Consider the following 25223-nt stretch of genomic DNA (forward strand, 5'->3'; position numbering starts at 1 on the left):
CAGAAACTCTGCAGTGATGCTCAGGTGAGAGTTTTTGGGAAGTGTTGCCAGCTAAAGCCTGGAGGAGACAGCTCTTCTTCCTTGGATAGTTCAATCAATTCATCCTCCTCCTTCTCTGATCCAAAAGAGCAATGCCCAAAATACCAGGTGAGTCACTTTTTTTTTCCATGTCAGATGCTAACAGCAGGTGAGGCATGACTGTTTTAAAGTACTTGAAATGAGAGGCTGGCAGTGGAGAGCAGTGAGAACCAAGACCTTGGGTGACTCAGGAATGTTTAACACTGCAGCTTTGGATATTATCAAGTATAAAACCAACCAGCTGGTTCTCTTGGGATGTCTTGAATGGCAGCGATTTCTCCAGGGCATTTGTTCCATTTTGTGACCCAGGTGATAACACTCATTCGGTATGATCAGACTAGGCACAAATATCTTGGTGTTGATGGAGTAGTCTATTTCATTGTCAAATGCCACAGAAATAACATTGTCTGTAGGGATGGTCTGTGTAACAGCTTTTTAAGGGATTTGGTGCACTTGAGTTCCATTTTATATAAGAGCTTTTGGCCATGAGAGTAGCTAGAGTCATCTGACACGGATATATTTTTGTCATCTCTCCTTCCACAGATCACAAGTGTTTTATATTAAGCCACCCTAAAATAGAACTAAGCCCTTTTCACTCTTTGTAATGAAGTAATTGTGTGTTTGAGGGAAGCTGCTATCTCCTCAACCTGCTCTGGAGTACAATACTACAGATGTCTTAATCTCCCACAGATAGAAGTGAAGAAGCTTCCAGTGCTGACTTTCCTACTGTCACGTTAACTCCTGCTATATTTGGCAAGCTGTGTATTCTTGTTTTCTCTGTCTCATCACACTCTTTTCCACAGCTTGGGTAAGGTGGCTGAAGATCTGTTTTCCGTTCCTCCCTTCCTGGCAGGGCATTTACTGTGGTTATGAAAGGAAGAGATGTTTCTGTCAGCAGCTCCCTTCCAGCACAATGCAACCTCCTTTGTGCACTGTGTGCCCAAGAAAAAACATGCCCCCCACTCCCAGAACCTGGCTCTGCTCCAGAGCAGGCTCTCTGCAAACAATGCTCAATGCTACTAAAGAAAATGAATTTTAGTGTTTGGCATGAGGGTGCATTTTAAAGCTGTGGAAAGTTTTCCTTTTGAAGTTCCCATTTCCTCATGTGTATCACTCACTCAAAATGTTACTGAGCTGAACTGAAATCTCAGTGGCACTGTGCCACACACTTCCAGCTGAAGTTGGTCTTCCACAGCATATTTATTGTGAACTATCTACTGCATTCATCAGGCTCCTTCCAGGCTACCCCAGCAAGTGAGCAGAGAGACAAAAATACAGGAATTCTTTAATGTGCAGTAAAATTTAGTATTGGGTATGCAGAAGGGCCAGAGTAAGTTTGTCCAGACTTCACTCAGCCTGGCATTTCCTATGTTTTAACTGCTGTGTCTGTAGCCTCAGAAGTTACTTATTGGAGTATTTATAAATTCTCTTGTTTGTTTTTTTGTAAGGCTATAAAATGGAAGTTCAAATAATATAATACTATGGGGCTTTTAAAATACTATTTTATATTTTCTTGTTTAAATACACTTTGATTATATATGAGCAACTTTAATTGCAAGGTGAAATAGGATTTGTTCCAGGGTTCCATATTTGTAATTATGTCCCATATTTAACACTTATTTTCTTATTGCCTTTTTAATTTACAGATATACTTAGTTATTGACAGGACAATATGTACAGTAAAGGGAGTATTAAAAGCTGTAAATATGTTCAGAAATGTAATTTCCAAATCATGCAAATGTTACTACCTCTAATATGCTAATGTGCAATCACAAACACTTTGTGGGTATTTTATGATCAGTTTTTATAGGAGCTCTAAACTGTGACCTGAGGAGTTGGTTTGTGTCCAGGCTGTCAGTGCCCCAGGCTGTGCCCTTCTTGCCAGATGCTCCTTGGCTACTTTTTGTTTGAGTTTTGAATATTTAACCCCTTTCCCCAGTTGGTTGTACTCTGCTTTGGTCTTGAGTGACCTGAGTTTTGCAGCATTAGAGGCCCAAAGAGCTGAGCTGTAACAGTGTTTCCATACTAAATGCATGAAATGTGTGCCTTTGGTTATGCATGGCAAAATTACTGTTATTAATTGTAGAGGAAATGCCAGACTGAACAGGCCATGGTCTCATCTTATCACACTCTTTGCCTTCAGCAGGGCTTGTCTGTCTTTCAGAGGAAAGGGAAACCCCTATAATTAAATTTGAAAGCAGCTGATTTTCACTTTAATTTGGCCGTCTGACAAAGAAAGTCAGTACTTTAAGATAAAGTATTTTTACTGAGCTTTAGAATTATATTTTCACAACAGCAGAAAGTTGAAATCAAAACCCACATCAAGAGCTTGGCATTTAATCAGAATTGTGTCCTTCATTTGGAGATCTGCAACAGATTTAAAAACAACAATCATAGCGTGAGGCTGAAATAATTTGCAGTGTTCTTAAGACAGGATTTTGTGATGCTGGCAAACCTGTTATTTCCTGGAGTCATTAACATCTATGCTGAGATTTCCTTGGAGCTGCTGGTTCATACTGACTGGTTTTAAATTCTAGTTTTTCCAGTACTGCCTACAGTGCACCTGAGAAGTGGGATGTCCTGGGAGGCAGAGAGAGAAATTTCACTGAGGCCCAGCTAATGATCAGCTTTTGTCCTGTCACCGAACACTTACAAACCTTGGAGTTGTGCCCTCGTTTTTACAGTTGTGGTTTCTGCTTTCAGTCATCCCCTCTCCTTGCAGGGATAGATTCCAGAGGTTAAAAGCATGGCTATTGAAAGTATCATCAACTTAATTGAGAGTGCTTGAAAATAACTAAAAATTGAGAAATGTTGTAAGAGTGCTGCCTTTTGGCTGATGAGCATTTCCCTGTTCCTGCCCTTGTTCTGTGGGCTGGTGTGAGCAGGAGCACTGAGTGGGATGTTCACAGCTGTTCTTGCTGCCAGCAGGGGTCTGTGGTGGGGACACCCAGTCCTTGGTTGTGCTCCAGGCTCACTGTCTGACACTGGCTCAGGTTGCCCAGGGAAGCTGTGGCTGCCCTACCCCTGGAAATGTCCAAGGCCAGGCTGGACTGGGCTTGGAGCAACCTGGGGCAGTGGGAGGTGTCCCTGCCCATGGCAGGGGGTGGAACTGGATGAGCTTCCGGGTCCCTTCCAACCCAAACCATTCTGCCATTCTGTACTTCAGTCCTGTGTAGAATACATGGTTGCTGAGGATGCTGGTTTGTTCAGAGGAATATGGAGATGCACTGAGCATCTTCCAGCAGGGTTATTTCTGTGAGGGGTTCAAGGGATCTTTTAGAAGGATCTCTCCAGGGAATGGAGTAATGACATGCTATCACACACTTTGAAGGAAATGTGTTGCTCTTTTGCACAGTGCCAAACCCCCTCACCTGAGAACTGGCTGAGCTCTGTTTGGGAGTGATCACCACATTTTAAATTATTCAGGGCAAGGTACAAGTGGAGACCCAGCATTTACACTCTGCTGGCCTGCAGGTGAAACAGCCCTGGACAAAGGGACAGTAATCACAGTCATTGAAAACACACAAATTAGAAGTCTGTCTGCAGAGCAGTTGTCTCCAGTTGATTACCCTGAGTAATTTTTTAATTTTAGGGTTTTGTTTGCAGAATTTGCCCTAGCCAGTGATGCAGCATAGTGACTTTGCTCCTTGGTATTTAGCCTGTGTGCCTTACAGCAAGCTCCTGCCGCCAGAGAAGCAGGAATTGCACCACTTCAGCCTGGCATCTAATGTGATGCTGCAGCTCTTTCCTGGTGCCATCACAGAAGCACCAGGGAGAGATTCATCCCATATAAAATATAATCCATGGATAAGTTATGATTCAGTCTTTGTCAAGTAAACATTGGTCCAATTTGGCTCCATTGCACAGTCTAACATCTCCAATGAACTGCTGATTCTTCTTGTCAAGCAGGAGCAAGGTTTAGGCTTAATTCAGTGAGGTGTGTTAACACATTGTTAAAAGTTTAGTCCCCTGGGTCGGTGCTGTTGGAATCTGCTTCCCCTCACCTAGGTGGGTTTGGTTTGTTGCGTGGTTTTAGGGTTGAGCTCACAGCCAGTGAAGATCACTTTCTCTGTTAGCATTATCTTGATTAAACTGTTCAAATTTCCATGTTCAACAGTGTTCCAGCAAGATATTTTGCATATTTATCTTTTAAATGAGGAATATTTTCTCTCTTGTGTGTTGCCTTAGTAGAAGTGTGCCTGTAAAATGCTTGAAACCAAACCTTGGTGGGTTTGATTTTTTGCAGGGTTCTCGGTGCTCCTCAGATGCCAACATGCTTGGAGAGATGATGTTTGGCTCTGTGGCCATGAGCTACAAGGGCTCCACATTGAAAATCCATCAGATCCGGTAAGATGAACTTTTTGCTGCAGGTGTTTTCAGAAGATTCACTCCTTAGTGCTATAAACAGTGAATTGAATGGCACAAGTGCAGAGTAAAATGGATTTCTGTGTTTGCTCTAAAGTCAGTCTGATGTCATTTTTGAAATACAAGGCTGTTATGTTGTGTTAAGGTCAATAAAATCTGGAGGGCTGTGAAATGGAAGGCAAAGCCTGTCGTGGCACTGTTTGTGACTGACATCTCCCTCCTGTTCCCCAGCTCCCCTCCCCAGCTCATGCTCAGCAAGGTGTTCACAGCTCGCACGGGCAGCAGCATCTACGGCAGCCTGAACACGTGAGTGCCCTGCCCCTTGTAGCTATTGCACAGAAAGAGGGGAATGCAAGGACACACAGGACCTTCTTTGGACCCTCCAGATTCTTTCTCTAAAAAAATAACTCCCTGCTACATCCTGTCAGTGGTGTCCTCACCTTTCTCTCATGGTTGTCTTCACCTCAGCTGGCTCTAAGGGAATGAATGAACCATTCCTTCCATGCTGATATGGTGAAGCTTGATACTGTAAGATACAAAAGTACCTACCTGCAACCTTGGGGATTCAGTCCAAGATGAAGAAAAAGGCAAAAATAGCAAAATAAAAAATATTATAAAAATATGTTACAAAAATATCTGTTTTCTGTTATTAAGTGACCCACCTGAAGATGTGGCTTAGGCTATGAAAGTTTTTTCTAGTAGAAGCCTGTGTTTTTACATTATCTGTTCCATTTGGCTATAATGAACTATCTCTCTATTTTACTGAAATGCAAATCACTGGTTTTGTTATATGTTTTATGTTTGTTATAGGTTGCAGGACAGTCTTGAGTTCATTAATCAAGACAGCAATACATTAAAGCCTGACCACAGTACAATTATGAATGGACTTCTTGGGAATATAGGTAATTGCAAACAGATTTTATTTGCTGATATCTTTAATTGAGTAAACATAGATTCTAGAACATGCAAATCTTTTAAATAAATTTTAAAAAAAGCTAAAGATGTAATAGAAAATTAATGCTGATGGAGCTTGGAGGAGAATAACTTGGACTGTTCAGGGAATTAGCAGTTATTCAGTATACACAGCTGCATATGTGTATACAAAATACATAATAGAAATATTTATATATACTTTTCATATACAGAAAATGTTGGAAAATAACATTCTGTAGAAATTCCTGAAGAGCATATCTCTGATCAGGCAGGACTGATTCAGCCTGGCTCAGTTCCCTGGTTTTATTGCCATTAATAATTCTCATTCTGCACTGTACTCTGCCCACCTGAGCATTTGTGGCTGTGAGTCCTGTATGAGTCTCAGTTAACCTTGCACAGCTGAGCTGCAGCTTTGGATCAGATTAGACAGAATATCTGTGTGTTCTCTCCTCTGGCTGACCATGGCAGCTAAGCAGTCTTGAGAAACCATCTGGTGTCCTCAGTCCTGTGGGTGGAGGCTCCATGAACATTAGATAACAAAGGTCTTGGCTTTTCCTCTTGGAACAGTAGAGCAGATAGGACTGCACTTCAGTGCTTGGTTGTCCAGTGTAGCAGCCTGATCCATGGCTCTCTCCTCCCTTTCTGTTCATTTTGATTGTTGACTTAGCAAACAAATGTTTGTTGTAGGTGGATTAAGGGGGTTATTTTCACAATTGCTTTCCAGGAAATTGCTGTATGTAAAATATGCTTTTATAGGGTTGGAAGTAAGGGGTATATTTGATGACTGTGATACTCTTAAATGGGTTTCTGACTCTGAGGTGGTTCTAGATCTCTGGGCTGTTTACTGCTTTCCTTCACATTGACTTTACTAAGTGTGTGCCCAAACATGGGCTTAAATGCTGCTCAAGCTCATGGCTGTATACCTCATTAAAATAATTTGCAGTAGTCCATTTGTAAGGGAAACCATTCCTTTCCCACCGTCCTTTCAGGTTTCAGTTGTGATTTTTGCAGTGAATGTGGTGCCTGATTTAAGAGACAGGAGATCACCTTCATCTGCTGTTAGGTTTTGCTGTGGCTTGTGCCTGGCAGGAGTGTGCTGTAGCATTAGAGTGATCTAAACTGCAAGTTCCAGTTCAGAAAAGGCAGCTCTTAGGCATGGAGTGATTCAGGTGTAGCCAGTGCCACCTGTTCCCTGTGTCCAGCTGTGAGGTGACCCTGGAGACTGCCCCAAGAACCGAGCAGGAGCTGTGGGCACCTCGGGGCAAGGGTGTGTGGCAAGAGGCACAAGATTGCCAGCAAGAAGTGGATGCTGGAGTTTTCTTTGTGATTGAGCTGCACAAGTTTTCAACAGTGTTTGTTTACAGTTCCCATTTGAGTACAGAGGGAACCCTAGGTAAAGCTAGGGAGAGGAGTTAATCTGTAACTGCAGCATTTCCAACAACTGTGCTCAGCAGCAGAGACTGCTCTTCACTCACCTCTGACAGGAGGAGAGTTTATGTGTTTTGGCTGGGAACTGTTTACAGGGTGCTTTTTTCACATGTGCTGGTTAAAAAAAGCCAAAGCAGCCCTGGTCGTGTGTTCCCTTTAATGACTGGAGGCCTGAGAGAAAGGAAGGGAGCTTTGAGGTGCAGCCTTTGTGTTTTGTATAATCAGAAAACTTTGAGTGAGCATTGGCTTCAAATTTAGGAGGGGGACTGGCAATTAACTCTTCAAAAATACTTATGTGTTTTTTCTGGCTCTATGTACAGTAAATACACTGTTTCCCTGGTATATCTATAATCCAGTATTACTTTTAAAATGCACTACTGAGACTGCTAACATTTATTTTCTATGTGATCATTTCACTCAACTTATGTACTGACTATTCTCAGAACTACTTCAGCCTATAATATTCTGTTGGTTCTACTAAGATGAATTCCTGCCTTCTTTCTCCCCTTCCTCCTCCTCTTCAGAAGCAGTGTTCCCAGGCACCCCACCAGTGTGGATGTTAAAACAAACATTATACTCTGTGATGAATCTCCTGTTTGTGGTCAAGTTAGGCTTTGAGCCTGCATAAATTAATCATTTTTCAACCTTAAAATTTAAAAAAAAAAGCCCTTTGAGAAACCCCATCCTTGTATGGGAGACAGTGGAAAGCTGGGTCTATTATTTTAATCTATAAATGCTGTATAGCCCAGCTGTGAGACTCACCCTCACATCAGCGTTCTGGTAAAGCCTCAGAGCTGTTCTCCTGCCTGTGTTACTCTGCATTTATGTTGGCTCAAACCTTTCCCTGCCCTGGCCCCCTCCCTATGGACTGTTCTGCTTTACTAACCTCATTCTCTGATGTGTATTTTACGTTTTGCCATGTAGGTCTTTCCCAGCTTTGCAGCCCCAGGCGGGCATTCTCAGAGCAAGGTCCGCTCCGCCTCATCCGGAGCGCCTCTTTCTTTGCAGGTTTGCTGTGTGCTGTGTGCTGTGCTGTGGGGCTAGTCTAGCTGGGGTGACAAACTCTGTGGAGTTGTAGTTTAGCCCTGCAAATAAGATCTCATATTAATAAAAAAATAAAAATAATAAAAAAAGAAAATAAGAAAAAAATAAAATGGACAGTGGTGTTTGCTCCCTTACCTTTCTGGACATATTTCTTAAATCCCCAAAGGACAGCGGGCGTTTAATAGTCCTCTTTCAATTGTCTGTGTTGTTCTGTTTTGGAAACTTAAATATTTAAATATGGAATTAATATTTATGGGGATAATATTTCACAATGATGTCAAGCTATTTTGATCTGGATTGGTTTCAACCAAACTGTAAAAATTAGAGCTAAATTAGATTAATTCAAAATGGATATTTCTTGCTTTTAGTGGATCTTATTTTCATGGCTGAGTAGCTTTATTTCACACAAATATTTGTAAAATATATCACATTTAAAGACTGTTGAGCCTGACACACCTTTGATCTTGTCTGTATGCAGACTGTGAATCTGGACAGCTTACAGCTTAGTTGAACAACCAATGCACTGCTCACAACTTAAAAGTATCCATATCTTAAAGACAGCATTCAAAATTCCTTTAAAAATACATGTCTAATACCTGAGAAAGCTGGTATAGGAATGAAGTTGTGTTTATTTTGAGTTTTGGTGAGTTTTTGCCTCTACACTGAGTACTGCAAATGTGACCAGCATCCTCTTGGTACAATAAAATTTTATTGAAAATTATCTGTGCAAAGAAACAAAGTCCAATCCTGGTTTTGCACTAAAATAGGTGTATGGACTTGAGAAAAACCTATACAGGCTTCTCAGGTAAGTGTTTTGGTTTGTTCAGCTAAGCCTTTCTTGGTGATGGCCTTGTGCAGTGCTGTTGATCTGAATTAATGAGCATGTTTTTGTTTCATTAATTACATGGAGATCTGCAAACAAGAAAGGAACTGTACATTCCCCTGCTAATTGGTATTCCTTGTTTTACAGTTCACAGCAACCCTATGGATATGCCTGGGAGGGAGCAGAACGAGGACAGAGACAGCGGGATAGCAAGATCTGGTAATGGCAGTTCCATGTGTTAACCCTGTAAACTCCAAAAATATTAATTTGTCATGGGATCTCTGCACATCATGAAGTAGTGCTGAAATGGGATTGTTCTGTGACATTAATGACACCTCTCTGTACAGGTCCAGGTGGTGCAGGTGTTGAGGGCAGCTCACAGTAACCTGACAGCAGTGTCTTTTATTAAACAAGCTGCTAATAAGCAAGGCAGATTAAATATTGAAATGGGCTTGCAGCATTTCTAAACAATACTTGCTGTCATCTCCTTTCCAAATCCAGGAGGCCAGGTTGGATGGGGCTTGGAGCAACCTGGTCTAGTGAAAGGTGTCCCTGCCCATGGCAGGAGATGGAATGAGATGGAATTGAGATCCCTTCCTACCCAAATCATTCTGTGATTCTGTGTTCCTATGATGGTAATGTTAAAACATGACTTGGCCTCAACAAACCCCTTTCCTCCCTCCAAATTCAGGATGTTGAACACTTGGGCTAGGATTGTAAAGGCTGTTAAAGGATGTGATCAGCATTGCTCCTTTCCACAAGGAATTTATTTCCTGATACTCAGGTTGCTGAGCAAGGTGCATCCTGTGCATTACCTATTATGTAAATCAGCAGGACTGTCCCACCCTTGTCATGCTTGTATGGCTTGTTAATGTCATTATAAACTGGTTATTTTTATATTAGAAACACAGATAAGCAAAAGAGAAGGCACTTGAGAAGCAACATCAGCATCTCCTGAGAGCCTTGGTTTAGTTGCTGGTGTTATATTCCGAATGCTCTTTTTTCTGGAGAGGTTTTGATTGCTCTTGTTGTTGCAGCATCTCTCAGCAGCCTGCTCATCACCCCGTTCCCATCCCCGGGCTCCTCGTTCAACAAGAGCTGTGCCAGCAGCTACCAGCGGCGCTGGCGGCGCAGCCAGACCACCAGCCTGGAGAACGGCGTCTTCCCCCGATGGTGAGCTGGCCGTGCCAGGGCTGCTTGCTGCCACACACCACTGATTCTGCTCTTGCATGTGTGCATCTGCCCTTGCTGATGCTTTCACTGGGGTATTTAGGGTCTAAGTCAGGCTGATCTTTTTTTTAGTCTCTGTGTGCCTCATGGCTTCATTGTTTTTTCACTGGCTGGAAAGTATTCAGCAACATGGAAATCTGCATGCTGTAGTTTTGAGGATAAGAACCCTAACATCATACTCAAAGCACAAATTCTTGGCAGGTATAGGAGAGAACTAGAATACCAATATTCTGATCCTACAAACACTTTGAATCTGGTTCCAGAGCTTTTTGATTGCAGAATCAATTAATAGTTGTTTGTAAAAAAATCACAAAGGGGTTGTTATCAAAGATGATGATTTGACAACACATTCAAGCAAAAGGTATTTGTTGAAGTTAAATGCTTAAGAACTGAATCACACAGGAAACCAAGGTACAACTTTAAGCAGTGGATTACATTAACTTTCCCTTTTGTTCCTGCTCCAAGGTCCATGGATGAAAGCTTCAACTTGTCAGATGACAGCTCTGGTCCAAACCCAGGAATTGTTAGGAAGAAGAAAATAGCAATTGGGGTTATTTTTTCACTCTCAAGAGATGAAGATGAAAACAACAAATTTAACGAGTTCTTTTTTTCACACTTCCCTCTTTTTGAGAGTCACATGAACAAACTGAAGAGTGCAATAGAACAGGTAAACAATTGCTTTGGCTTCTTGCACTTGTGTATGTTCTCCCAGCCCTATCAGATTAATTTCTAACTCCTGTTGCTAGTTACAAAAGTGGGATCAACTTGATGTTGGGTGTGGGAATTGCATCACTGCAGTTAAAACTTTGAGTTTTATAGCTTGAATGGTGAAAAGCACAAAAGAAGCAGAAGCTGCAAATGTGCCTCACCTGTCTTCCCTCAGATGGGAAAGCTGGCACTTGGACTTTCACTTTATCACTTCAAAGAATTATTTGCATGACCTGTTGAACAAAAGATAGAGTCAAGCACATGACTTGGTTTTCCATTTTCTGTGCTCCTGTAGCTGTGTGTTACTTATCTGCTTAATGATTGTTTTCAAGGCCATGAAAATGAGTCGGAGATCAGCTGATGCCAGCCAGCGGAGTTTGGCATATAACAGAATTGTGGATGCCCTCAACGAGTTCAGGTGAGCCACATGTCTCCTGTGCTTTCTGTCTCTTTCTTCAAAAGCACTTGAGCCTGTTTTAGAAGGATCTTCTTAGCGCAGGATAAGTAACTTAAAATGTCTAAAATCTCCTGCAAAAGTCAGTACAGCAAAGGACTGGTGATACCAAGCCATCCTAATGTGTGTGAGGTTTTGGATTTTTCCAAGTGTGTGTCCATCAGTCCTGTGTGAACAGGACACAAGTGTTCAGGGTTTTCTGTGCTTTAGGTGGTAAGAAGCTCCCAATGACCTCTTAAATGGTCTTTTGTGGCCTGTTGAGAGGGGGAAAGGCATTGCAAAGCCCTGTTTTGGAAATCCTCCTCCGGATGTGTGACAAAGCTCATCCCTCTCTAAGCTGTGCTCCAAAGGTGTTTCAGAGAAACAGTTAGGAAAGAGAAGAGCTGTCTTCTCCCACAGTCAAATGCAGTGCTGTAATCTCTGGCTATTGGTACCTGCAGAGCCTCTCTGTTCAACAGTTATTATACAAAGTAACACAGATAAGCACATCCCTGGCATTTAGCTGTATTTTCTTTCCATAGTTGAAGTCATGGGGAGGGAGTTAAGATGAAATCCATCTGTTTGGAGTGATTCATCTCCTCTCAGATGGGAGTGGCAGGGTGCTTCCTTTTACAACCACTGTAGAGCTACTTTTTAGACACATTATTGAAGATAGCTCTCTGATGTTATAAAAAGAAATTTCTGACATCAGGATGTATTTTACTGAACAGAGAAGGATCCTGAGGGCTCACTTATTTTTCCACAATTTTCTTACCTGAATGCCATGGATTGGGTGGTGCTGCAGGACGAAGGCACAGTGTATTTTAAATTTTTTTAGAAGCTCACCTCCAGGCAGTCACAAGGAAGGGCAGAGGATATGTCCTGTAGGGACAGAAGGCAGAAAATAGGGATCACGTGGGCCTGTGAATGGGATAAGCTGTGCCAAGGGAGGGAGCAGAGGGAGCTCATGACTGCTGGGAGCCACTGATCCAGCCCAGGGGCCTGAGACAAGTTCAGCAACTCGGAGCAGCCACAATGATTCCTCCACTCCCACAGCTCTGCCCTGTCTCCCCTCCCAGGTCTCTCCCTGAGCCATTTCTGTGTCTTCCCACCCTCTGTTAACAGCAGCTCCCCAGCTGTTTTCCAAACCTTTCCCCCAAAACATTCCCCCTCAAGATACACTCAGCGGACTTTGCCCCTTCTCCTTTGTCCTTCCAAGTTAAACAGTTCCAGAGGGAGGGGAGGGGCACCTATCCCAAGTCAAAAGCAGGAAAAAAACCCTGAAGACACAGGGCAAGTCCCCTGTGCTGGCTTTTCCTCCTGGAGGGACACTCAGCAGTGCTGAGCTGGGATGGGGTGAGGAAGAAAGCACTGTCCCAGCAGACACAGATTGGCACTCAGTGCTCACCAGGAGCTGGGATCATTCCCATGACATGGCCATTGCATAACCAGCACTTGGAGCTGAACCACCAGTTCTGTGCAGAGGTTTCCATGGTGATATAAATATTGCTCTTTAATGGTGTAATGAAGTTAATTAAATGCAGTTTAATTTCATAGAAATGAATTTCCTGGGGCAGCAGCCTTTGGCAGTTTTGGCTTTTGCTGGGTTTTTTTAAGGGATTGCATTCAGAGGTGGGCAACAGCTGGTACCCTGGGCAGGGTCCTTGTGCCCCTGTGACATGTGTGACATGCATGTCATCCTCATTTCTGTGACATGCAAGACCCCCTTGCTTTTCAAAGCAATGCAGGATGTGTCTAGTAAGAAGAGAGAGGTATATTTAAATACCAAAGGCTGGATGCAAAGATGCTTTGGCACAGGTTCAGCAAACCCATTTAGGACACTTATCTCTTTAGGTGTCTGCTTTCCCACTGAAGTCACGGGGAAGTCAGGAGACGAGTCCTTTGGTGAACCTGAGACTTGTGTTGATTCCTGTCCTCTTAGCAAATTGTGCTGGAGGGAAGAAGGGTGCTGACTTCAGTGGGCTGGTGATTCTAAAATGTAATCCTGTTGCTGGTTTAACTCATTGCAGTCTGGCTGTTTTAAGGAGAATATTTTTTGTTTTTCTTTAAACCCCCCCCCCCAGATTTTCAGAGGTGCTCAAGAGTAGCTGATGTGCACTCATCTGGTGATCAGAATAACCTCAGAGCAGTGGGCATGGGGGATGTGCTGCCCTGCTGATCAAGGAAGGAAGCATGTCACCCCAGAGTCCCCTCTGCTGGGAAGGGCTGTGGGTCACTCCACTGCCTGCAGAAAGGGAGCTGGGTCAAAGCTGGACAACAAAGCTGCCTTCTCTCAAAGGCTCAGGCTGCTTCCACAAACAGAGGCTGTTGATAAATTTGTCATCAGTTTGGTGCCCAGCTCCAGGCCTACCTTTGCATCATTAGTCACTTTACAGCAATTTTTAGTTTTCTAAAGCACTGATGGGTTTAGCTATTAACACTTGACTTAGAGGCTTAAAACTCTCTGTGGATGTCAGCTGTGCAGACACATGACTTGGGAAATAAGGTACTGTACTTGCATAAACATTTTGGCTCCCCCAGTCCCTGAGGCCAGCACAGCACATTGATAACACAGATTATGCATGTGACTAATACCTGTGTGGCACAAATGCTGGCTGGCAAGAAAACCCTGATGGCAGGGCCTGGGGAAACACCTCTCTGCTTGCTGGCAGACAGATTTGATCCCATTTTCTGCCAGTAATTTTTAAGCAGCTTATGCTGCTGTGAACTGAGTGTGCTCAGTGGTGCCAGCATGGGCACTGAGTTGTGGGGGAGCCCCGCTCCTGCATTCCATGCAGTGGGGATTGCCTTTGTTTTCTGTTCCTTTTTAAGGAAAAATCATCTTTGGAAGGATGGAATGAGGGTAGGAAACAAATGTATGTGAATTAAGCTATATAAACCACTGATTATTTTCTCTCTTTGCCATTATGTTGTGGCTCCTAAATAGCAGAGCTGCTCTGGGGGCACAGTGCTGAGGGCCAGTGTGTTTTCCTTGGGGAAGAGGGGGCTGCAGCAGGATACTTTCATCCATGAGGAGCTGTCTGGCTCGTTTGGTTTGTGCAGCACCAGGGAAAGATGTCTTGGATTGGTTCTGAAAATCGGTACTGAAAGCCAGGGTGGTTGGGGGTGCATGAGGGTGAGGGTGGAGCAGCTGTGGGACAGGGCTGCTCACCTTGGTGCCACCTGTGCCCTCAGGGCAGGCAGACCCCAGAGGAATTGGGCTGGGCTTGGCTCAGGGCTTCCTTTTTGCTTGGCCAGGCTGGGTTCACTGGCTCTCAAACCCTGTGAGATGTGAAGGTGTTTCCTGAGAGGGGCTCTCTGGCCCCTGTGCTCAATTCTACACTGCTGGGGCCAAGGTGCCTGGAAGCTCCAGCCTGAGTTCAGCCTCCCAGAGGCGTTTCCAAATATAAACCAATTTAAATGTACTGGAACCCTCAAAAGAGCAGAGTCTCTCATTAACAGAGCTTTCCCTCACATGCTGGTGTGTGTGTGGGGAGGGAGGGAGGGGAGGGGGTGCTGCTGCAGATGGCCATGAGGAGAGTGGCCAAGTGAGTTTTTAATGATTGTTATATTTAAAATCCTGTTAACTTCCCCGTAGTGTTTGAGGAGGGTTTCTTCGTGTCATTTTTTTTGTTTTGTTTTCGTTTTTGCCCTTTGCTATCTGGCAGGAGAGCTTCCCTGGGTGTTTGAAGAGCTGGGAAGCAGTTAATCCTTGCCCTTGGTCTGTGTGCCATTGCTGCCTTGGCTGGCTGAGGGTTCCCTGTGCTGCAGTCACATGCCTGCTGGCCAGGGGCCAGGGCAATCTGATCTGGCTCGGAGGAAACACTATCAGCTGCAGATGCAGCCAGGGTTACCAGAATAGTAAATAACGAGTCACAAGACTCGGGCTATCTTTTCAACGAAAACAAGTATTTTAATATGTTGGTTTTAGTATAGAAGTAGTTTCTTTTTTCAAAACAGCCGAGCTGCAAGAAGCTTGGCTTGGGTTAGTTTGCATAGGATGGAGAAATAAACTGTGTTTTACATTAAGTTGTGCTGTTTATCTTCAGCTTCTCAGCTGTGTCTGGGGGGTGTAAGTTTTCATACTTGTTTTGAGCTTTGAAACTCCTTGAGCTTGAGATCTGTGGACTTGAGGGTTTGGGGTTTTTTTGGCATCTTTAACATCTGCTCCAGTTAATGGGCTGTGAACAGAAAGCTTTCCCCTAATAAATCCCCCAGTCAAAGGTTACCCCTGCAGAGGAGTGAAGTCCCAGTACCCCAGGACTGTTTGTGCTGCTGGAGACCCTCTGGTGCCCCAGAGGCAGGGCTGGTGTCCCTGGCTGTGTGCCCCACTCCTGTCTGGGCAGCAGGACCAGTGCTCAGCTCTCACCAGGCTGGGTTTCCCTCCCGGACAGGGCCAGCAGCAGAGGGTAACGTGGAGCAGCTGGTGGGGCTGCTCCAAAGTGACCCAGCAGAGCCTCTGGGGAGTGCAGAGGTAACTCAGCTGTGCCCCTCTCCAGCACACTGACTCTTTTGTGGTGCTCTCATCGTGCTTCTGGCAGTGGAGGATTTGAAGGTCTAACCTTTGAAGAAGACAGGGTTGATTTTGGCTGTTGTGAACACTAGAGAATGGATTTTGTATTTGATGAAAATCGTAAGGAAAAGTAAAGCAGAGAAAGCCACTGCCCCCTCACCTTCTTCCTTCAGGAGCAGCCCTGGCGAGCTCAGTCACCTCTGCTGCCCTTTGGGGAGCAGCTCTGGGGTCAGCACCCAGCTGATCTGTGCCCACGGGCTGGGGGTGCCTCCCTGGGCTGGGATGGGCTGAGCTGCTGCTGCTGACGTGCAGCTCTCACTGCCTGGGAGTTTCACTTTAAACACTCAGCCATGGAGGATCTGGCAGCTGCTGCTCCAGTGTGTTTGCCTGCCTGCTCTTTACAGCTTTGCTGCTGGAAGTGTCTGTAAATTCTGAGACCACAATATCCAGAGAAGATATATAAGATACAATAGAAGTTCAGAAGTTTTTATAACTATAAAAAAGAAGATATAAGATCTTAATAAATCAGGGGTGGTGCTAGGGATAATGGGGTAGTGTATATCTTTGCCTTTTAAAACAAAAATACTTTGCCTAGAAAAAGTAGTGCATTAGGCAGGGAAAAACCTGAATTGATCAGTCATTGCCCATGTCCTTTTGGGCTTTTTCAGGCTTACATTTTTACTGTGTTAAAAATACAGCTTCCCATAGTGTCATAATGTAGGCTTTGTAATTTAAACTATAACTTCTTTATATTTAACAGTAATCTGAGGGATTTTAATCTGGTATTTTACTGCAGAGCAAATTTTTAATCGTACATTTACTGTCCTCTGTAGAGTCAGAAAGGATGTGGTGAGTGTGTAATAGGTACAGCCACAGGGTGCCTTTACTGTCATCCTCTCTATTTAAAGCTAAAGATGTGAACTGGTTCCCTGCTCTACACACCCACACTTCATAGATTTGGCCTGGAGATTCACCAAGTTTTTAAAGCAAGGAGGAAGTGAAGGTATTTTTATAAGTCAGATACATACAATCTTGTCCTAGTCATAAATAAAGCAGAAGTTTATTTCAAATGAAATGAAGAACAAGCAGGGAGATAAGAAGAAACGATCCATTCCTTCTTCATTCAGAGCAGGGCAGCTCTTGACTTGTGCCAGGGAATGTTGCTGTGTTTGGGATCAGGTCAGGTGGATGCAGGAGGAACCTGTGAGGTTCAGCTCTCTGAGTTCAAGGGTGAATTTGTGCTATTTAATGAACAACATGGTTTGGAGAATGGTTGCTGAGAGAAATTTTGTTTCTGATAGAAATGAGAGCTGGATCTAAATGTTGCACAGAATTCTCTTAAGCTGGGATTTCTACTTTTTGTTGTTGTTTGGGGTTTTTTGTTTGATTTGGTTTTTTGAGGGCTGTTGGGTTTTTTGTTTGGGGTTCTTTTTGTTTGGTTTTTTTCTTCAACCTCCTGGATTTTTTGGTTTTGTTTTCTAGAACAACTATTTGCAATCTGTACACGATGCCACGGATTGGGGAGCCTGTCTGGCTCACCATGATGTCAGGGACACCAGAGAAGAACCAGCTGTGCCATCGCTTCATGAAGGAGTTCACTTTCTTGATGGAAAATGCTTCTAAAAATCAGTATGGTGGATTTTAGTTTCTAAATGACATATGTGATTGTGCCTTTTTATTTCAAACCAATTTTTAAGTCAGTTGTTAAAATCCTGACAATCAATCAAAAGGCAATCCATAAATACCTTCTTTCTGAAACAAATAAGAAATTATCTCATTAAATTCCTGCTTCCTCACAATTCTCTAAATCTTGATAGAGGCTGAACATCTGAAACATGTCCATAGGAAGTGTGTGATATATGTGGATGTCTGGAAAGGGGTGAAGATACCTTACAAAATGCATTAACTTATCTTTCAGAATCAGTTATCATGTGATGAGCAGGATTATACATTCAGGAAGAGCTGTGTCTGTAATACTGTCAGACCACAAACCTTAAATATAATTTTAAAATGCCACTAAAGAACTTCTGTGCTGTTTAGTGCTCACTCACCTCTCTGGCCTCAGGCCCCAGCTGTGAGCACATGCTGAAAACTGAAAAAGAAAGAAAGTTCCTGATAAACTGGGGAGAATCTGATAAATTTACTCTTTTGTCAATACTTTATCCCCTTTCCTCAGGGCATGAGCAGGGGAAGTTTTTAAAGGGTTTATCTCCATTACAGTCCTGAAAAGAGCACAAACCTAGTTTGGGTGGGGATGGCACCAGCAGATGAGATGTTTGGTCAGGGCACTGCTCCCTGCAGGGTGGGAAGGGGCTGCTGCTCCCATCCTCCAGCTCTGCCACCACCTTTGTCATCCCTTCTGTCCCCTGAGGAGATGGTGACAGTGGTCACTGTGACAGTGGTCACTGTGGTCTGCCTGCTCCTGCCCCAGGGCAATGGGACAAACCCCAGGGAGTTGTGAGGGGTGCAGATGTATTTTCTAAAGATCAGTTCCTGCTTCAGTGGAGGCTCTTTGCTGGGGTTGTCTCCTTTGATCCCTGCCATTGAGTTCTGTACATATTGGTTGCATTTAAATAGTCATTTATTTGGGTTCATTCTCTTTATTTTAAATATAATAGATTTTAAGTGATGGAAAACAGAGAAAAATTAAGCCCTTTATCCTTCCCAATTTAGTTTTAAATCTCTCCTCCTTTGGCTGTCTTTGGTGTGGCTGCATGGAAGCTGTAGGGTTCCTGATGCTTGTAAATTAATCAAATAACACTATTTTGAGACTTTTGGCTCTTTTCCTCCCCACACATGAGCCACTGTGGCCAGCAGCACCATGTGTTGGTGTGTGGAGCCTCCTGGGCGAGCTCCTGCCGGGAAAACCAACTGGGAAAACTCCACAGAGCAGAAACCTTGCTCTATCATTGCAGTAAATCAGATAGTTCATGTTTTTCAGGAAGTTTTTTCACCTTATTTGCTTAGCCAGTGAAAACTGTTTTGCCAGCATAAGAACACAACTTCTCTGGCTGAGCTACAGAACTTTGTGGGGGTTATTTTTGAAAAGGAGCAGCCATATGGGCTGAAATTGCACAATAGTTAGGTGAAAGAACACAGCACCCAGCTGTTTTACAGGTTTGGTGGCAATAGTCTTCCTTCTCATCCACAGTCACAAGGGGTTTGGGATCTCCTTGGAGTACAAGGGCCACACAGTGCCACTGCTTTCTTACAGTGAGTGAAATTAATTGGTTTTGAGACGTTTTACAACATAAAGCTTGCAAAATAGGAAGTCTTATAATTGTTGCCAAACAGAGCAAGTGAGATGCCACAAAGTTAAAATATTGCATTTTACTTTAAATGTGTGTTCTAAAAAACAGCTTTGCCAGGGTGGGAGGGAGGGTCCAGCCACCCTTTCTCTCCCCAAGGAACCAAGACTGAAGGGATGATCTCTGCTGATTTTGTTTTTTTAATCCTTGATCCATATAGACTAGAGCTGCTGTCAGTTTAACATCTTGAGTGTGTATCTGGAAAAAGAAAAAAACATGTTGAACATTTTGCTTTCAGGTTTTTACCAGCTTTGCTGACTGCAGTGCTGACCAACCACCTGGCCTGGGTCCCCACTGTCATGCCCAATGGCCAACCACCAATAAGGATCTTCCTGGAGAAGCATTCTTCCCAGAGTGTGGACATGCTGGCCAAAACTCATCCCTACAACCCACTGTGGGCTCAGCTTGGTAGGTGGCAACTACCTCTGAACCCCCAGCAGCTTTACAGAAATGGGAGTGCATGAGGTGGGGTTTATCATGCTGCTTACTCCCCTCCCAGGTTATTTATTTTCAATACAAAATGAGAGAAAAGTGTGTTTCAAGCTTAGAGGTGGCCACTGTGGTTTTTTATGCTCTAAGTTTTTTAAGATATTATCCATTAAAAAATGTTGGCCAAAAAGTAAAGCCCTCTTTAGTCCTCTGGGTTGCATCCCTTAAGGTCCCCTGCTCTGGTGCTGGTGGAGGATTCCAGGCCTCCTCTGGTCCTCCTCCAACTGTAGGGAAAATCTGCTTTTATGTTTTGAGATGCCACTATCACTAAACCTCATTCTGGAATGAGAAAATCAAGAAAATTCATCTTTTGATCAGAAGTGAACATACTTTTAATACAACAGGGTGAAGCAGAACAGGAAGTCAAAGCTTGGCAAGCCCCAGGGAAGGTCTCAGGGCCCAGTCAGTGCTGTAGCTGGTCACACTGTCTGATAACTGCCCAGGAGAGAAGAGCAGGGGAGGTCAGGCTGTCCTGCTCTGCACACAAACTCAGTCATAGGATTTGATTAGGGAAGGTAAGGAGGGTTTTGTGAGGTTGTCCTATTTCTGTACAGGTAGGAATGGTCAGGGTGTTGGCAAGAAAACTTGATTTCAGGCCTCATGTGGCTTGAGGGAGCCACTGTGGTGAGGGTGGCCTTCAAGAGGACTCCTTGTCCCCTCAGCCCTGCAGTCATGCAGTGCCCTGATACCTCCAGAGCACACAGCCACTTGCCCAGGTGACTCAGTACAGCCAGAGCACCCCATCCAAGCCATGGCAGAACTCAAGGAGGGCAAGAGAAGGAGGTTGGCTGCAGCCATGCACCTGTCATGGTCACTTTTTGTCCTCGTTCCTGGCATAGGTTTGTTTCTTTTACAGCTTTCTTTTGTGGGTAGAAGTCCAGCCCACTTTCCAGACTCTCCAGCATAATTTGGCACAGGTGCCTCCTCTGTCCCATGGCTGTATAAGGATCCCAGGAGATGAGCCTCCAAAGCTGGAGTGAGGTGGTGTGAATGCTCCCTGATGTGTGAGATCAGATGTCCCCCTGACCAGTGGCTCACCTTACAGATCATACCAACAGCATCTTTGGGATTCTCTTACTGAAAACAAAATACAGCATAGCTGTTTTAACTCTACTGCTTCAGTATTTCTCTCTTATAGACCTGGTCTTTGAAAACCAGCCAAAAGCTGGCTGTTAGAAGAATAAATCATTGCAAAGATGCCCAATAATTGTGTGTTTAATTTCCTGTCCTAGGTGACCTGTATGGGGCCATCGGATCACCTGTGAGATTAGCAAAAACAGTCGTGGTTGGCAAAAGACATGACCTGGTCCAGAGGTTGCTTTATTTCCTCACTTACTTCATCAGATGCTCTGAACTTCAAGAGACACACCTGCTGGAAAATGGGGAAGATGAGGCCATTGTCATGCCTGGCACTGTGATCACTACCACGCTGGAGAAAGGAGAAGTGGAAGAGTCTGAGTACGTGCTTGTCACGATGCACAAGAACAGGGGCAACTTGCTCCCCACCGAGTCTGAGGAGATGAGAGCTCCCAACTGCAGCTGTAAATACTGCAAATGTCCCATCTCCCTCGCACAGAACATAGAAGGTGTTGCACAGCAAGAGAGAGAAGACATGCAAAGCACTCCTAAGGTAGAGCTGGAATCTTCTTCAGATGAGAACAGGACCATTGTTCCTGAGGATGGCCAGGACGATGCCGTGGATGGGACACAGCCAAGGCCCTGCCTGGATGCCAAACTGGAGACTGTGGTGTGCACAGGGTCAGCTTCACCCGAGAAATGTGTGGGGACAGAATCTTGTTTGGAGCCAGCAGGCAGCACGTGGAGGAGTGAGGATGCTCTGGAGGCAGGCAGCCAGGCGGGAGGGGGCACAAGGACACCTGGCATCGCTGTGGAGAAGAAGCCACCTGATAAGCTCTTCATGGACACCTTCCCCTGCAGCGCTGCCGAGGCTCAGACAAAGGTGACTTTCCTCATCGGAGATTCCATGTCACCTGACTCAGACATTGAACTGAGAAGTCAGGCAGTAGTGGAACAAATTGCCAGGCATCACAGCCCGCCAGCAGCGGAGGCAGGAGTGTCTGCTGATCAGAACTGTGAAGCTAAACAAACTGTTGAGGACCAAAATAGAGACTGTGGGACAGCTGAACCCTTTCCTCAAGTTGCTAGTGAGCATCAGAGCTGGAACTCAAACCCATACAGTGCTGAGAGCATGAGTCTGTTTGATGAATATTTCACTGATGACAGTTCAGTTGAAACCCAGACTACTGATGATATTCCAGGGCAAGCAGCTGCGAACCTTCTTGCTCACAACAGTAGTTTAGAATTTCCTAAAAAGCTCTGTACAAAGGCTTGCAAACCACCTAGTGAATTTTGTAAATTTATGGACTCTGTTCGACAAGAGACCTACAAAAACTGCTTTAATGAGCAGGACCAAAGAGAGAAAATCTCTATTCGTGTCCCCCATGGGGACAGGGAAAACATAGAGAAAAAAGTGGCCCCGGGAATTGATTGGGACATTCCAAGAAATGAGAGTTCAGACAGTGCCCTGGGTGACAGCGAGAGTGAGGATACAGGCCATGATCTAACCAGACTGGGCAGTAACTATTATGGAGGAGAGCAAGAAGACTGGGCAGAGGAATATGAGATTCCCTTCCCTGGGTAAGTACTGTTCAGCACTAGCAGAGCCCTACAAAGATGGAGCCTCTTCTCATGTCACCTATTTGGAGGACTGTAGCCTAACTTGGCATCAGGGGTTGGAAAAGTGTCTCTTGAGCTTAGTGGTTGTTGAGGAATATTGAGAGATCAGTTGTCTGGAAAAAAATACTAATGGTGTATTGTGATCTTGGCTTGTATTCTCTGCTTCCATGACAAGCTGACTGCAAAAGCTGACTGTAAACTTTTTTAAAAGTGCTTGACTTCAAGTTGGAAGAGATATGAAAAAAGTAGAAATGCATCCTATGTAAGGTGAATTTGCTGTTTACTGTTGTACATCTCTTTGATATGCCTTTCTTGCAGGTCAAAATTAGTTGAAGTCAACTCTGTCCAGCCCAGTATTGCCAATTTTGGAAGATCCTTACTAGGAGGCTACTGTTCCTCTTATGTCCCTGACTTTGTTTTGCAAGGAATAGGAAGTGATGAAAAGCTGAGGCACTGTTTGGTGTCAGATTTGTCTCATGCTGTGCAGGTAATTAAGCTATATTTGGTAAATGTATTTCTCACAGTAGGGAAAGATAAATGTTTGTGAAGGTACAAACCTGCTGGAAGTGGAAATATTTCCTGTCACAGCTCCTGTCAGATTTCTCCAGTCCCAGGTCACCAATTTTTCTCCTCCCTCAATTAATGTATGTGAAAATCATGGATATTTCACTGCAATTCTGGAGCATGAACGATGAGGCTCCCACTGAAGCCAGCTGGGAGGCTTGTGCCCTGGGAAGATGGATCTCAGTGCTGAGCTCTATCACTGTCTCCTGTAGCTTGGCAGCTGATGGTTGTGTCCCCACAGGATGGAATGATGTTAAACAAGCCCATATTCTGAGGTTGTGCCTCTCTCCCTGGGCACAGAGTCTTTCTGCAGTGGTGCAGAAGCTCTCATTGCTCCCTCTGTCCCTGCACGTCTGACTCATGTGCTGCTGCTTGTGCAGCAGAATGTGTTCTCCATCACAAATGCTCAGTGTTTTGGAGACATTGCTCCTTCTTTAGGAGGGTAGTCCATGTGTCCAACAGCACTGTCCTCATTGGAAAAGGAGAAACCAATGTAACGATAATGGTCTGAAGGGAACTCGTGTTTCTGACGTGTTGGAAATCATCTCTTCTCCACAGCAGTTTTTCCCTAGATGAACTGGGGCATGACTAGGAAGTGTGGTATTTCCTCCCCCTTTTACCAGGAAAGAAGTAGAAAGCAGGCTGTCACTGAAAGTGTGACATCTGCTCCCATCTAGTTTAGTCTCCAGAGAATAAGGAAAAACAGGCTGCTGAGCAGCCACTTTCCTGAGCCCTTCCAAAAGGTCCCCTTTTCCCTACTTCTCCCTTCAACAGTGTGCATTAGACCTGCAGCCCTTCCCTGCATGCCCCTGCTGACTCCTTGGAAGCAGATAATTGCTAACAGTTCAGCCCAGAAAATTTATTAGGGAAGGACAGTGGGTTTCCAAATATCCCTTTTGGAACCCTTTTTCGTGGCTTTGGAGAGGTGGAACGCCAGCAGGGGGAATGGCAAGGCACAGGCTTGGTTCCTAACTCCCTCTGCTGGCCTCCCGTGAAGGAAAACCTGTGACGGCTGGGGATAATCTGACCTCGTTAACACGCTAAACAGCAAGTTGGATTTCTGGTGCTTTCAGTTTTAGGAGTTTAAAATACGCTTTAGATATGTTTGAATTCTTTATATCAAATACCAAAAGATGTAACTGTCAGCCAGTGACATGCTTTAAAGCCTGTAAGAAAAGATAAAACAGCCACTATCCTTCTAAGACTGCGCCTTGTTCACAAAACCCTGCTGATTTTAATGGATGGAATGCAATGTGGGCAAATGTATTTTAGGTGAAGCAGTGTCTGGGATGCTATCCTGCTATCCAGCAATGCTCTCCTAATATCCAGGATGGATATTTCTGTGAAAAGTTTTGTGAAAAGAGTGCTGTCATTTATCATTCTTGGGGCTCTGCTCTTCATTTTTTGTTCCTAGCACCCTGTTCTGGACGAGCCCATTGCAGAAGCTGTCTGCATTATTGCAGACACGGACAAGTGGACGGTGCAAGTGGCCAGTAGCCAGAGGCGAATGATTGAGAACAAACTAGGAAAAGAAGTGTTAGTCTCCAGTCTCGTCTCCAACCTGCTTCATTCCACTCTTCAGCTTTACAAGCATAATTTATCTCCAAACTTTGTAAGTCTAAGTGGAAACCACAAGGGCCATGGTTTTGAAGCACCCTTTAACTTCCTAGGTCAGAGATACATAAGGGTCTGCCTAGTGTTTGTTTTCATAGCCAGTGCAACTTCTGGTGCAGCTGTTTGTGATGCCTATTGAAATGCCACTCTAATCAAAACAGCTGCCTCATTAATTTTGATTTAACATGTAATCAAAGGCTTCTGCTCAAAAATGAAAGTCCTGCCAGTGAATATCTTACCTAGACACAGCCACAGAACAGTCAACAGGGGGATGGGATCTGTGCTTTCTGGTTTGGTTCTGTCTTCTCCCTGACCCAACTCCTTTTGCTTTTTTTAGTGTGTGATGCACCTGGAAGATCGGCTGCAGGAGCTCTACTTCAAAAGCAAGATGCTGTCTGAGTATCTCAAGGGCCAGATGAGAGTCCATGTCAAGGAGCTGGGCGTGGTGCTGGGGTATGGTCACAACCTTGTCCCAGCAGTGCTACCCTGGGTGTCCTGGTGCCACACCCTGCGCCTGGGCTTGTTCCTAAGCACGGCAAAATGGATTCCTAAATGGGACTGGAACTCCTAAGTTACCCATGGCTTCAGGCTTCTCCTGAGGCTTTGCTCAATCACAAGGATCCCCCAGCCTTTCTGTCTTCCCTGCGGGCAGGAGGATGGGCTCAGCACTCCGGAGCTTATCAAACTCCCTTCTTAGTTGGTCAGTCGTCACTGAACAGCATGGGGCACCTGATTCCTCCAGGTTGACTTTCCCTACATGGCAGGAAACACTCTCTGTGTCATGTAAGGCACATAATACCTCTCTGTGGGTGTGGGGCATGGGCAGAGGAGCTATTTAAGGGGTGTTTATAGGAAGGCTCTGATATGTTTTCCTGCAGAGGAGTGCAGTGTGAGCAGGAAGGCACACAGAGCATGTGTGGTGCTGGACATAGCGGCTTTAGCTGGTCCTCCGCTCCTGTACTGTGTCCCCCAACTATTACTCCCTTTACTCTGAAG

General features: G+C 44.5%; 1 protein-coding gene across 3 annotated transcripts in view; it reads left to right on the top strand.

The window, feature by feature from the left end:
* The window catches only part of FNIP1 (folliculin interacting protein 1), a 64351-nt gene that overhangs the window by 35660 nt on the left and 3468 nt on the right, over positions 1-25223 (top strand). For 2 of the 3 annotated variants that reach the window (XM_063168670.1, XM_063168671.1), the window contains exons 3-17: positions 4-147; positions 4325-4425; positions 4675-4749; positions 5254-5345; positions 7729-7812; positions 8819-8890; positions 9709-9844; positions 10367-10568; positions 10942-11027; positions 17038-17184; positions 19102-19271; positions 20585-22010; positions 22368-22536; positions 24028-24225; positions 24565-24680. In XM_063168670.1, coding sequence (XP_063024740.1) covers positions 4-147; positions 4325-4425; positions 4675-4749; positions 5254-5345; positions 7729-7812; positions 8819-8890; positions 9709-9844; positions 10367-10568; positions 10942-11027; positions 17038-17184; positions 19102-19271; positions 20585-22010; positions 22368-22536; positions 24028-24225; positions 24565-24680 — 3218 coding nt within the window. The remainder of the gene's footprint in view (positions 1-3; positions 148-4324; positions 4426-4674; positions 4750-5253; positions 5346-7728; positions 7813-8818; positions 8891-9708; positions 9845-10366; positions 10569-10941; positions 11028-17037; positions 17185-19101; positions 19272-20584; positions 22011-22367; positions 22537-24027; positions 24226-24564; positions 24681-25223) is intronic. The other variant, XM_063168672.1, reaches the window with a different exon arrangement.

This window comes from Melospiza melodia, chromosome 14 (assembly GCF_035770615.1).
Source record: "Melospiza melodia melodia isolate bMelMel2 chromosome 14, bMelMel2.pri, whole genome shotgun sequence".
Classification (NCBI taxonomy): Eukaryota; Metazoa; Chordata; class Aves; order Passeriformes; family Passerellidae; genus Melospiza; species Melospiza melodia.